This window comes from Cryptomeria japonica, chromosome 8, assembly GCF_030272615.1.
Source record: "Cryptomeria japonica chromosome 8, Sugi_1.0, whole genome shotgun sequence".
Classification (NCBI taxonomy): Eukaryota; Viridiplantae; Streptophyta; class Pinopsida; order Cupressales; family Cupressaceae; genus Cryptomeria; species Cryptomeria japonica.
Genome location: NC_081412.1, coordinates 727323225 through 727338869, shown reverse-complemented (window position 1 = coordinate 727338869; position 15645 = coordinate 727323225). Strand labels below are relative to the sequence as shown.

Sequence of the window (15645 nt, the reverse complement as noted above, 5' to 3'; positions counted from 1 at the left end):
AACCCAATGAAATAGATTTGTAGTCACAATGCCTCTCATGCAAACAAAATAAGTGATTAAACAATGTAATTTCCAATAGAATGATTGATTAACCAATGCATTATAGAAATAATAGACTTGACTAGTAAATACTTCTAAATCTGAAAATAGTATGCAATAACAATCATATCTTGGCATATATATCAGAAATTATGTAACCTAGAAGTCAATTTCATAAAAAAAATGTTTAGGATTTTTGTGAATTAGACCTCTAAATTTATGTAATTTAACTGCATAAATGATATATTTCAGAAATGATTGCAAATATGAATTAATTAAATGCATACAAATCATACCTGAAATTAAAAGTCAAAATTAATACAAGCACTATGCTAGATTCACCAAAAATGTAAAGGATGGAAATAGGGTTCAAAAGCTTATGCATGCAAACTAAGAATTAAACCTATCTTCAATAATTAAATTTGGAAGGTAAATTAACTCAATCGGCTCAACCCCCGATTTGATTGGAAAGGAGCTAAGCATAAGGTGAATTCAATACTCCTTGGTATTGACTTGAAAATGAGATATGAAAATGATTTAAATTGAATTTAATGCAATACCTAAAGTTAAAGATGTGAATTTGACAATAATCAACATACACAGATAGTTTTAGATCAGATATGTAGACATAAAATACAAATATAGAAACGGGAAGCAAAAATGAACCTATTGTCACCATTTTAATTTTAAAAATTCTAATACAACTAATCTTGAATTATACTAATATAAAATAAAATAAAAATATTTGCCGAAATACAATATGAACCAAATTTAATATAAAAACATAGAAACTAGTATTATTAGAATAACTTATAACAAGTGTCACATGCCTTTATAATATTGAAATTAAAATTGTTTGAGAGCTATATTGTCAAAGTTTAGTTAAAGTTAGGTTGAGAATACTGGGAAAGGTTTTTGAAAATAATAATAATAATAATAATAAGATATGAAATAATTGGCACTTAAATTAGCATCCTATTTTTTTATGATTGCTAGCAATAAAGATTTTTTTTTGTGTATAATTATAGTTATAGTTGTAATTAATAATTATAAAAATTAAGGTTAACATAGTATGAAATGGATTTGATGAGAATTTATAGTTTTTGATTAAGTGAAAACAAGTTTTGAAGGGGCCCCGAAACCCTTTACATCAAAAAAAAGAAAGATAAAGCATTGAAAGTCCGGCTAGATAGAACAACCAAAAACAAAGACAAGGACTGCCCCAAAAGACAACAAGGCCAGTAAAACCAACTCAAACAACCAACTACAAAGGCCCTCATTTGGCCTTGTGGGAAGGAAGAGTCATATCAAAAGAAGGCTTGGACGTCTTTGAATGCTTTCCCTTAACAGTAATCCAACCATCTTCAAATTTAGCTGCCGCAACAGACCAATCCCAAGGGCCCAACACTGCTCTTTCCGGAGTGGAAAAAAGGGTGCCAGAAGAGGGAGTAACAACCGTCGCAGGCACAAAGTCACAACCAGCAGAAGTTGTGCCAGTATCCTGTGAAGCAGTCAGCGAGGAAAGAGGTACCACTATTGCGAACACATGATCACCACAAACAGGAGGGATAAAATTTGTATCAACATGCGAAGAAACCGGTGGGGTAAGAGGCAGCAATCCATTTTCAGTAGAGGGGACAACAACATTCGGTATCACAGCATCATGAATCATAGAAGCATCCTTAGTGGCAATCGAAGAATCTTTCATTGTCACTAAAGAGACCGATCCAGCCAAACTAGAAACCCCAGCATCAATAAGAGATTTTCTAACCCTATAATGTTGGTGAGAGGTCCCCGACCACTATGAAGCCGATGAATTTTTCTTCTCAATCCCACAATTCCTTGCTGCATGACCAATTTTGAGACATCTACGACATCGGAAAGGAATACCCTTATAATCCAAGGTCTGGAACTAGCTGCCAAAAGAGGAGTTGATGACAATTTTTGTTGTCAGACCCTTAGAAACATCTAGCTCAACCAGAATGCAAGCAAACATAGTATGATAAAGCCCATAAGGGTCATTATCCACCATAATGAAGCTCCCGATAGCATCACCAATATCCTCAAAGAGAGAATCAGCCCACAAGTGTAGAGGAAGGTAAGAAAGCCTAACCCAAATCAAAATTTTGTTGAACGTTTGTGAAAGGGGGTTAAAATCATAGTACCAAGGTTTGGCTGATAGTGGCATATTATATTTCTCATAGAAAAAAATTTCACATAGGATTTTTCTTCTGTCATTGGCATCCTGAAATTTAGCAACAAAGAAACCTTTAGCCATAGGGAAAATGTGAACGATACCAAAAATTAGGGGGTCCCAGTGCTGGGAAATCCATTTGTGCAGCTCCGGGAAGCTTGGCCAGATACCCTTGAATCTACAGATAGCACTATGCTCCGTAAAGACCTTCACGTTGTTCACAATTTCCTGTTCAGACTCCTTATTTGCATTAACAGAAGCAGCACAGGAGACAAGGATAAACCCTCTCTCAACCCCTCTACGTGAAGAAGGAACCCTAGCAGAACAACATTCACCATCATGGTGAGGGCACCCAACGACCATTGACACCCAAGAGGGACCAACATCCTTGACCGATCCAGCGGGGCGATCACCAATAGGGGGCATGCAGGGGAAACAAAGGGAGAATCAGGTGCGGGCTATTTCAAACACTCCATTGCGCATGCTCAAAAAAATAACCTTGTAGGAAATGTGTTGGTCTTTACCCAACGATGAGCATTTATAGTTAAACAAAGAATGGTTAACAAATAATTTATAAGTAGTATGTTAACATAGAATGAAATCCATTTGATGAGTTTTTTTAAACAATTAACAATTATTTACCACTTTTACAACTGTTTTGGATGATTGTTCAAGAATTGAAAAAATACTAATATTAATAATTTTATAAAAAAAATTAATAGTTCACAATGAGATATAATAATAGTAATTATAATTTTGTTAAGTACTAATAATTTGAAAATATGTAATAATAATAATACGATAATATAACATAATATAAAAAATTGATTATTATTTTTATTATTATATTATCTTAATTATTAAATGAATAGTATTATTTTATCATCAAATTTTTATATTATTAAATTGCATGAACATAACCCTAACTTAAATAACCACAAATAACCTAAAAAAGAGGGGATTTTGCATCCCCAACTGATGCTACTTATGCCTCAATGGTGAGGAATCTGTGAACCATATCTTTATTCATTGTCCTTTTGTCCAACCTATCTGGTCGATGCTTTTTCAGCTTTGGGGTTTAAATTGGGTGTTCCCTGAGGAGATTTAAGATTGTTTCAGGAGCTGGTCTTGTAGAACAAAAAGTCTGACTATAAGGAATTTGTGGGAGTTTTCCTTTCCACATATTCTATGGGGTATCTGGAAAGAAAGGAATAAAAGAATTTTAAGGAATGCCATTAACTCCTCCGAAGTGGTGTGAGCTAAGATAAAACATAATCTTGTTGAGAATGTGATGGCTATTGGATCTCATTATTGCAATAGTAAGAAAGAGTATGATGTTTAAAGGAGCTGGAATACCCCAGCGTACATGGACAATAACACCAATCAACTCAAAAGAAGGATGTGTTGTTGGTCTTCTCCTCCCAATGATTGGATTAAGGCTAACTTCGACAAGGCTACTAAAGGGAACCCAAGGCCAGCTGGTTGTGGTGGAGTTATCCAGAATAATGCTAGTTTTTGCATGGGGGCGGTGGCCTTCCCCTTAGGGAACCAAACAAATCACTTGGCTAAAGCCATGGGTGCCCTCCAAGCTATTAAATTAGCGCATCAACTAGGAGCCAAATATTTATGGTTGAAAGGGGGTTCTAAAAATATAATCAATTGCCTCCTTGGTAAGCAACAACCGTCATGGAAGATTAAAAATATTATCGACATGAGCTGGGAGTTGCTTGAAGGATTCGACCAGTATCACATTTCTCATGAATATAGGGAGTCCAACAAGAGTGCCGATTGGGCTGTCAATGAGGCAGTACGGAGTGGGCAGATAAAGATTTGGTATGGAGAGGAGGAGCTCCCTCAAGTGGCACGTGATATTTTAAATTATGAAAGATATCATGGAAAACAAGGCAGGATTTGATATCATTTATCGAAATGGTAGGGTGGTCGTGGAATCATTAAATGATATCGTAATCAATCGAAAGGGAGGTACATTATTAATTCCATAACATCTCGTACGTTTTATGGGCACTTCTTTCCATTTGGAGCAGAAGCTTTAAAAATATCTATTTGCTTCTAGAGGCTTCTTCCTTGCTTAAAAGAAAGTCTGCAGAGAAGAGCGATATTTGCTGGAATTTACATTCTGCTAATATCAATAAGAAGATGGGGGTAAATCATAAGTGCACAAAGGCTACAAAAATTGATAAATGGTGGGATCGTCCTTAGGTTTGGATTGTGTTGCAAGCAGCAAAAATGTCAGATTACATGAAAAGAATGCAAGAAAGAAGGCCTGAAATCACTATGATTTTCAAAAAGGGGTGGAATAAGGGCACCCTAACCATTGGCAGTAGAAAGGTTAAGGTTAAAGAAACCATGATTGCTGAGGCTACTGGTGTGTCGATGGATGGTATCAAATTCTACAGGGACCAGAAGTTGTTGGATGTTGCTGTGAAGAAATTCCTCAAGGACGAGGTGGAGAAAGCGAAATTGGTGAAGGAAAGCCACATTTACTACTCCCCTAAGGTAATCAAGTTGCTTTGATGAAAGATTTTGTTTCCTAACATGAAATTCATAACTTTAGATGGTAGATATACCAGAGTTTATAGCTACCACTTTGTTATTCTAAATCATTTCCGGTACAAGGAAAAAATTTCCCTCCCCTACTACTTGTTCTGTGCCCTAAATGTCGAGATTATGGATGCTATCTCTAATCCCAAGACCAATCCAGCTCTACATGAGGGTCTTATGGTGGTTCTTTACAACCATATCAAGAATGCCATTGTTCAACAGGATATATTTGAGGTTTCCAAGTCAGAAGAGGATTTGGGTGATTTGGATGATGAAGATGATGATGGTTACGACACAGAGGCGGATGTCGAGGTGGACCCCATATCACTAGGTCGAGCAAGCGTAAGAGGAAAATTGGGCAAGGGGAACAAGGCAAAGGGTTGATCAGTCAAAAACAGAAGGGGGAGGACGATGACAATTGGTACGAGGAAGAAGAGGAGAGTGAAGATGACATGGAGACAGACAGTGAGGACATTCAAATTATCTCTAGCTAGAAGAAAAAGGGGAAGATGCTGAGAGGTGAGGAGTTGGGAGCTAAGAACCGTTCACCTCTTCCTACTAGCTCCAAGGATCACAGTAAGGGCTTGGCTAGGGAGAACACCCCCATGAAGGAGATTAAGACAGCAGAGTGGAAGGAGGTTGGTCTGGAGGTGAACTTGGACCCTGTGGAAGATGAGGCTCAGGATGGCTCCCCTCTGGACTTCGACCTCTTTATCAAAAATGGTATGGAATGCTTCAATAAGGTCTTCCTTTGGGTTCAAAAGGAAATAAAAAGCATAAAAGCCAAATAGGTCCAGGAAGCTAGCAAACTTGAAGCTCTCGAAGCTATTGGCACCAGTAAATTCAGCTCTCTCCCTGACTGCTTAAGTGAGCTAACTAAAGCTATCAGTAATGCAGAGAAAATCATAAATGCCCAATGCAATAGCTTTCAAACCCTGGAAGATAGAGCTGGGGCTATTGAAAAGAGGTTGGAAGGGATTGAGAAGACTCTTAAAAAAGATTGAGGAGTAGAGTTACAAGATTTTAAAAGCCGCCTCTGATAGTATCAAGGTCCTTATCAGCGAACTCGAACATGTCTAGGGGGAAAAGGCCCTCGGGGACACTACTGAGGAGAAGGATGGTACCCCTGAAGATAAGGAGGTGGGTCCTGGAAAAAGAACACGTGCAAGTACTAGAAAGAAGCAAAACCAAAGCAAAGACATTGAAGATATCAAGCAGACTGCTAAGACCATGGAGCAACTGGAGCTGGAAGCTACCGAGTTGCTAAAGAACTTCACCTAAGCTTGGTTGTTCTTCTCCGCTTTTACTGTTGTCTAGTGTTTAGTTTCTTTGTGTTGTGTCTTTTTGTTACTGGCTTTTTGTTTTTCGATCAACTGTCTTTTCTATAACTGTTGTCTTTTGCTTTTCTAGTGTTCTCTAATGTCTATCTTTTGAATATATGATGTAAAGGGTTTCGGGGGCCCTTCAAAACCCGTTTTCCCTTAATCAAAAACCTTAACTTAAATAAAATAATATTATTAAGTATGAATTTTATATGCATATATATTAATCATTTTAAATGATTTAGATTAAATTAAATCATGAAAATATATTAAAATCTTAAGACATATTTGACAAAGAGATGATTGTTATATTTTTTCAATAATTTAATTTTATACAACTTATGAAAATAAAATATATAAAAAGAATTTTTTTTTTGAAAGATTAGTAATGAGACAATAAGTTTTAAATAAAAATCAACGTAAAAAATTTGCATGCGCAATTATTGAAAGCATATCTAAATGTGACGTATTATCAAAATATATAATTCAAAAGCTTAGATCATATTTCAAGTCCTTTTTACCAAGAGAATGCGGTCTCCCTCAATTGCCACTGGTGCATTGAACGTAGCAAACATCGAAGACTGCAAATTGTTTGCCCCCCCACGTGTAGAAGATCAAAAGAAGTTAAAAAGTCTGAGGCGCCGAAATGGACCAGCGTTAAAAGACCTAAAAAGATCCAGTCTTCTTTATCAATCAGTCAAGCACTCGCAAGAATTAGTTTTTGGGTGAGGTCCACAAAGACCATGCGTGCAAGTATAAACGTTGACGCCAGTCTCCTGTGCATAACAGTAGTCAACAGTGAAAAATAATATCTTATTTCACTCGCATCCTTATAAATACCCAATATTCTATTCCTTCCTAGTTCAAACGAACATTCACAATTCATAGGGCACAAGAAAAAGAAGTGGGAAGGAATGGATTCCTCTAAGGAAGAGAGAAGTATTCTGAAGAGAAAAGCACAGTACAATGAATCTATGCAAGTGAAGAAAAGTGGTAAAAATGATATACCATCTTCATCTTCTCTAGGTTATGGTTATTATGAAGATGAACCAGAATCATTCATGGCTGCTGCATATTCGGAAACCATGAATTCTGCTCAAGAAGTGAGTCTGCGCAATGAGAATAGCTCAGGGGAGAACTTGGCTTTGCATGGAGTTATGAAGAATGGAGCCATTGAAGGGTGTCATGAACCCATGAATGGTAAAGCTGAGATTGGTAGTGTGAGTGAGAAGAAATCAAGGGTGGATGGGAAAAAACATTATAGAGGAGTAAGGAGAAGGCCATGGGGGAAATATGCAGCTGAAATCAGAGATTCAAGAAGAAGAGGAAGGAGGATGTGGCTTGGAACATTTGACAGTGCAGAGGATGCAGCTATGGCTTATGACAGGGCTGCCCTCAACATTAGAGGCCCAAGAGCAATCCTCAACTTTCCCATATTCACCTCATGTTTCATGATGCCAGATGAATCCAGTGAAGAGAAAGAACCTCTTGATGGAGGATGTCAGATTACAGAAGAAGATAAAGAAGAAAGTACATGTGCAGACAGTGAGAGACTTGTGATAGAATTGGAGGATATGGGTGTAGATTATTTAGAAGAGATTCTTCTCACTAGTGAAAGAATAACTGCTTCCCGGTTCTCTGCTTCTTTAGAGGAGCGGCTGATTTCTTAGTCCCACAGCTTGTTTTATAATCACTATTGATTCTGAACCGAACTTTCCAGTTCTATACACATAAGACCAAAGTATTTTGTAAACACCTGTCAGAACATATATACTGTATGTACAATATTATTCTGATCTAAAATGTCATTGGGCATTCTTTGAGAGATTTGGTTTAGTTAGTGAAATGAATTATTCAACTCTTTGTTTCTATGCATCAATTTATTTTTACTGTCATCTGAAAGTCTTTCAAATCTGAGCTGTTTTTTAACTTTCAATTTAATTTGAAAACATCAAGTTTAAATATTTTTTAATAAATTAGTTTTTTTAATTTCTTTCATTTTAATGAGGGTTATAAAATATTATTCAAAATGATGGAAAAATGTTTACACAATCATATCCAGAAGCTATTAAACAATTTTTATAAGAAATTTGACTTAGGTTATTGAAATTAATTAATCAACTCTTTGTTTCTCTGCATCAATCTAGTTTAAATTATTCTTTTGACTCGTTTCATTTTAATGTTGGGTCATGGGATATAATTCAGAATGATGGAAAAATGTTTACACAATTATATCTAGAAGCTGTCAAACAATTTCTGTGAGAAATTTGATTTAGTTTAATGAAACTAGTTATTCAACTATTTGTTTCTCTGCATCAATCTAGTCGCATTGTCATCTTTCTTTTTGACCCACTTCATTCTGATGATAGAATATGGAACATGATCCAAAATACTAATGAAAAAATATTTACACAATCATATTCATAAGGTCTTCAATTTCTTTGACCATTAATATAACTAGTTCACTTCAAAACATCAATTCTAAATAATTCATAACTGATGGAGAAATTTGATTTACTTTAATGAAATTACTTATTCAAGCATTTGTTTCTCTACATCAATCTAGTCTCATTGTCGTTCAAAAATCTTTGAACTGTGAGTTTTTTTTGACCATTGATATGACTAGTTCACCTTTTTTGACCATTGATATGACTAATTCACTTGAAAACATCAATTCTAAATAATTCATAGCGAATTTTGACTCATTTCATTCTAATGATAGATATCTAAAATGTTATACAAATATTAACACAAATATAACCAGAAACTTTTAAAAAAAAAATCAAAATTATAAACTATAAATATTAAATACTATAATTTATTATTTTTATTTTAAAATAAAATGAATCTACGAGAAAAATTAGTTAAATATTAAAAAAAAATTACAAGATTGTAATAATAAAACGAATCTAAAAAATTTGCAGTACAAAACGGTTAATCAAAGACTGATCTGAAACAAACCTGTGTAATAGTGGAAACCAGATCAAATTATGCCTAAAATATCAATATTTGTTTATCAAAATTGACAATTTATATTTGAAACATGAATTTAGTAAGTACTTCCTATCTACTAATTTGCAAAATGGTGCATGGCCTCCCTCCCAGTTCTGTTTCATCTATTTTCTTCCCTTCGTAACATTTCTCTTTCATCTTACCACCTCTGGTTACTGCTGGTTGACTACCTTTTATCTTTATGAAACAGCCATCTATGAAAACATTTTAAGAAAAAGACAAGTTTGAAAGAATTTCTAATGTGGGAAACATTTAACGTTATTGAGAACATTGTCATATTGACTGACTGCCAAAACATCTTATCTAGCATATTGTGAGAACTTGGAATACCAACAAGAGAATATCAATGAGGGGTGGACAATAACTTCAGCCTTGAAAGGTGGAGTTCAAAAACTTTTCTCATTCTTAATTAAATTTCAATACATTTGTAAATTTTTATTTTTTTACATTTGTATTTTTATTGTATTTGTATTTGTATTCTAGTTTCTATTGTATTTGTATTTTGTCTATGATTCTTAGTTTTACATTATTAATAGTGTGTTCAACACATCTAAAGTACCTGAAGGGGTAAAATTAAGGATCTAGCTTTCCAAGGTAATTAAACTTTAATGAATTTATGGTGATTATAAAGATTATAAAGACGGTCCAATCATGGTATGTCTAACAATTTTGTATCAATTACAAATAGTCCATAACAACATAATCGTGTTCTCCAACAAATGTTGATTGTCAAGAAAGGATATGTCATTGTCTCTGCGGATGATACCCTTTCTAAGGAGATTTCTTCCTTGAGGGGGTGTAATGTCCCCATTTAGGATTAAATGAGATAACTCTTTTCAATAAGGTTGTATCATACACCAATTCTAATTTAAGGGAACATTTCGAACTTTAAGTTGAAAACATAACATCGACTAATCATTACTAGAACATTTAATTACTAAACATGATTTATAATACAGAATAGCTCAAGGTATAAACAACCCATACCTTAAATCTACAACTATTAACAGGATTAAGTATATCCCGCGATCACACAAATAAACATACACTGTCCACATGCATATACATATTCAGGTTAGCAGAAATTATCAACACTAACATGTAAGCAAGAAATAATAAAAAAAATAGGCCAGAAGAGAGCAAGGGACTGGTAAACTACCAAATCCAAGGGCTGGTTGCTTCCAACCCCCTTGCTAATTGGATAGGCTCCCATTGCTTCCCTCCCAAGCCTTAAAACATCTGACACTTAGATGATTTCTCAGGCTTGAGAAGATTGGCATGGAGTAGGTAACTAGCTACTTGACTCATGGGTCTCTGATCACATGAGCCCCTCGTTGCCATTGACTACCAACTCCAGTGCTCTTCCCAAACTATAGCGAGAAATCATTCTAATATTCCTTCCTTTTTGCCTAATGGTGTTCAACATAATTCAATCTTTCCGCAATCCTCTATGCATGGTAGCACCAGCTTCGATTAATTTGAAGTCGGAATCCCAATTTACACACAGTATAGTTTTCCTCCTCTTATTTTTTCATATATATGTCCAATATCTATTATTGATCCATTTGATTCTTGGTCATGTTACTAGATGTTTTTGATTCCTTCCCTTTATATCTCTCAATGTGAGGGATAGGTCACCCCTCTTCATCATGTGTGCCCTTTAGCAAGAGACACGCCCTTTCACCCTTAGCACCCTTTGAAAGAGAACAATTCTTCATTATTTATGCCCTTTCAAAGGGACACAACCTTTCACTATCAAATCTGCACTTCTTATTTGACTCAGATTTGCACTTCTGATTTCCAAATTATCCCCCTCCCAAATGAGGTTCTCTTCTCCCTTTTATATCTCACATTTGAGGGAGACACGTGAGGGAGACACAACTTTTCATCCCATGTCTTTTGACCATTCATTAACTTAATTAAATTTTAATTATATTCTTTTACATTTTAATTTCAATTTTATTTTATTCTTTTGAATTTAATTTTATTATTGTTATTTATTATTAAATTTTTATTCAATGTGGGGACATTACAATCCATCCTTCCCAAATTTGCTTGTCCTCAAGAAAAATTAGCTTCTTATGTAGTTAAATGGGGATTAGAAGCATGACATACATCTAAGACCCCATATTTAATGCTCTCTAGATAAATTTATATCCTCTTTGATTCCTTCTGGTTATTCACATATTCTAGGTTAACTAAAATATAGAGTCAAACACGGAGCATGCAATTGAAAACACGGAGTATACACTTGAATGTATAAAGACAAGAAGCATACATGAAGTATACACACAATACACATATTCTTAGATTCCTCTTTATTAACTAGATTTCATCTTTTAACCTGTAGGATGGCAGGATCATGCTCTGATACCACTACAATGTCCCCATTTACGATTAACAGAGATAACTCTTTTCAATATGGTTGTATCGTACACCAATTCTAATTTAAGGGAACATTTCCAACTTTAAGTTGAAAATATAACATCACCTAATCATTACTATAACATTTAATTACTAAGCATGATTGATAATACCGAATACCTCAAGGTATAAACAACCCATAGCTTAAATCTGCAACTATTACCCTACAATCACACAAATAAACATACACTGTCCACATGCATACACATATTCAGGTTAGCAGAAATTATCAGCACTAACATGTAAGCAAGAAATAATAAAAAACATAGGCCGAAAGAGAGCAAGGGACTACTAAAAGACCAGATCCAAGGGCTGGTTGCTTCCAACCCCCTTGCTAGATGGGGAGGCTCCCATTGCTTCCCTCCCAAGCCTTAAAACATCTTACACTTAGATGATTTCTCAGGCTTGAGAAGACTGGAAGGGAGTAGGTAGCTGGCTACTTGACTCATGGGTCTTTGATCACATGAGCCCCTCATTGACACTAACTACCAACTCCAATGCTCTTCCCAAACTATAGTGAGAAATCATTCTAATATGCCATGGGGCCTCAGTTATTAAATCGAATGCATAGTTCACATATTCTGTAACACCTACGTATACATAATATTTTAATATAACCCTTAACATGTACCAGAAGTCAGTACCAAATCCACTAATTGACTATGACTTGAGTGCATGCGTTGTTTACTTATGTTTGACAAGTTGGACGTGTCCTACCCGATGGTTATTCCATAACTCTTTGCAATATTCCTAACTTTCTGCCTAATGGTGCTCCACCTAATTCAGTTTTTCCACAATCCTCTGTGCGTGGCAGCACTAGCTTCAATTAATTTGAAGTCGGAATCCCAATTTACATGTTCTCTCAATATGAGGGATAGGTCATACCTCTTCATCGTGTGTGCCCTTTGGCAAGAGACACACTCTTTCAACCTTAGCAACCTTTGAAAGAATGCAGCTCTTTATTATTTATGCCCTTTGAAAGGGACACAGCCTTTCACTATCAGATTTGCACTTCTTATTTAACTCAGATCTGCACTTCTGATTTCCAAATTATCCCCCTCCCAAATGAGGTTCTCTTCTCCCTTTTATATCTCACATTTGAGGGAGACGCATGAGGGAGACACAACTTTTTATCTCATGTCTTTTGTCCATTCATTAACTTAATTAAATTTTATTTTTATTCTTTTTAATTCAATTTTATTATGGTTATTTACTATTAAATTCTTATTCAATGTGGGACATTACAATCCACCCTTCCCAAATTTGCTTGTCCTCAAACAAAATTAGCTTCTTATGTAGTTAAATGAGCATTAGAAGCATAACACACGTCTAAAACCCCAGATTTAATGTTCTCTAAATAAATATATATCCTCTTTGATTCGATATGGTTATTCACATATTCTAGATTAACTAAAATATAGAGTCAAACACAGAGCATGCACTTGAAAACACGGAGTATACACTTGAATGTATAAAGACGGGAAGCATACATAAATTATACACACAATACACATATTCTTAGATTCCTCTTTATTGACTAGATTTCATCTTTTACCCTGCAGGATGACAGGATCATGCTCTGATACCACTGTAATGTCCCCATTTAGGATTAATGGAGATAACTCTTTTCAATAAGGTTGTATCATACACCAATTCTAATTTAAGGGAAGATTTCTAACATTAAATTGAAAATATAATATCACCTAATCATTACTAGAACATTTAATTACTAAACATGATTTATAATACAAAATAGCTCAAGGTATAAACAACCCATACCTTAAATCTGCAACTATTAACAGGATCAAGTATACCCTGCAATCACACAAATAAACATACACTGTCCACATGCATACACATATTCAGGTTAGCAGAAATTATCAACACTAACATGTAAACAAGAAATAATAAAAAGCATAGGCTGGAAGAGAGCAAGGGACTGCCAAACTACCAGATCAAAGCGCTGGTTGCTTCCAACCCCCTTGCTAGATGGGTAGGCTCTTATTGCTTCCCTACCAAGCCTTAAAACATCTGACACTTAGATGATTTCTCAAGCTTGAGAAGACTAGCAATGAGCAGGTAGCTGGCTACCTGACTTATGGGTCTCTGATCACATGAGCCCCTCCTTGCCACTGACTACCAACTCCAGTGCTCTTCCCAAATTGTAGTGAGAAATCATTCTAATATGCCCCGGGGCCTCAATTATTAAATCTAATGCATAGTTCACATATTCTGTAACACCTATGTATATATAATATGTTAATATAACCCTTAATATCTACCGGAAGTCAGTACCAAATCCATCAATTGACTATGACTGGAGCGTATGTGTTGTTTACTTATGTGTGGCAGGTTGGACGTGTCCTACCCGATGGTTATTTCCATAACTCTTTGCAATATTCCTCCCTTTCTGCCTAATGGTGTTCCACATAATTTAGTCTTTCACAATCCTCTGTGCGTGGTAGCACCAGCTTCGATTAATTTGAAGTTGGAATCCCAATTTACATGCAGTATAGTTTTCCTCTTATTTTTTCATATATATGTCCAATATCTATTATTGATCCATCTGGTTCTTGGTCATGTTACTGGATGCTTTTGATTCCTTCCCTTTATATCTCTCAATGTGAGGGATAGGTCACACCTCTTCATCGTGTGTGTCCTTTGGCAAGAGACACACCCTTTCACCCTTAGCACCCTTTGAAAGAGTGCAACTCTTCATTATTTATGCCCTTTGAAAGGGACACAACCTTTCACTATCAGATCTGCATTTCATTTTTAACTCAGATCTGCACTTCTGATTTCCAAATTATCCCCCTCCCAAATGAGGTTCTCTTCTCCCTTTTATATCTCACATTTGAGGGAGACACAACTTTTCATCCCCATGTCTTTTGACCATTCATTAAATTAATTAAATTTTAATCATATTCTTTTACATTTTAATTTAAATTTTATTTTTATTCTTTTGAAATCAATTTTATTATGATTATTTACTATTAAATTCTTATTCAATGTGGGGACATTACAATCCGCCCTTCCCAAATTTGCTTGTTCTCAAGCAAAATTAGCTTCTTATATAGTTAAATGAGGATTAGAAGCATGACACACGTCTAAGACCCCAAATTTAATGTTCTCTAGATAAATCTATAACCTCTTTGATTCTTTCTAGTTATTCACATATTCTAGATTAACTAAAATATAGAGTCAAACACAGAGCATGTACTTGAAAACATGGAGTATACACTTGAATGTATAAAGAAGGGAAGCATACATGAAGTATACAGATAATACACATATTCTTTGATTCCTCTTTATTGACTAGATTTCATCTTTTACCCTCCAGGATGGCAGGATCATGCTCTGATACCACTGTAATGTCCCCATTTAGAATTAACAGAGATAACTCTTATCAATAAGGTTGTATCATACATCAATTCTAATTTAATGAAACATTTCTAACTTTAAGTTGAAAATATAACATCACCTAATCATTACTAGAACTTTTAATTACTAAACATGATTTATAATACAAAATAGCTCAAAGTATAAACAACCCATACCTTAAATCTGCAACTATTAACAGGATTAAGTATACCCTGCGATCACACAAATAAACATACACTGTCCACATGCATATACATATTCAGGTTAGCAGAAATTATCAGCACTAACATATAAGCAAGAAATAACAAAAAAACATAGGCCGAAAGAGAGCAAGGGACTGCTAAACTACCAGATCCAAGGGCTAATTGCTTCCAACCCCCTTGCTAGATGGGTAGGCTCCCATTGCTTCCCTCCCAATCTTTAAAACATCTGACACTTAGATAATTTCTCATGATTGAGAAGACTGGTAGGGAGCAGGTAGCTGGCTACTTGACTCATGGGTCTCGTATCACATGAGCCCCTCGTTGCCACTGACTACCAACTCCAGTGCTCTTCCCAAATTGTAGTGAGAAATCATTCTAATATGTCCTAGGGCCTCAGTTATTAAATCTAATGCATAGTTCACATATTCTGTAACACCTACGTATACATAATATTTTAATATAACCCTTAATATCTACCGGAAGTCAGTACCAAATCCACTAATTGACT

At 35.2% G+C, this 15645-nt stretch overlaps 1 protein-coding gene across 1 annotated transcript; it reads left to right on the top strand.

The window, feature by feature from the left end:
* The first annotated feature begins 7031 nt into the window (after positions 1 to 7031).
* LOC131046817 (ethylene-responsive transcription factor ERF098-like) lies at positions 7032 to 7787 on the top strand. Its single transcript, XM_057980604.2, has one exon. It carries the CDS (start codon positions 7032 to 7034, stop codon positions 7785 to 7787), a length of 756 nt encoding a protein of 251 aa, XP_057836587.2.
* Positions 7788 to 15645: the final 7858 nt, after the last annotated feature.

What these genes read in the sequence shown, in the direction of transcription:
- LOC131046817 (XM_057980604.2), top strand. Translation starts at nt 7,032, where the DNA reads ATGGATTCCTCTAAGGAAGAGAGAAGTATTCTGAAGAGAAAAGCACAG.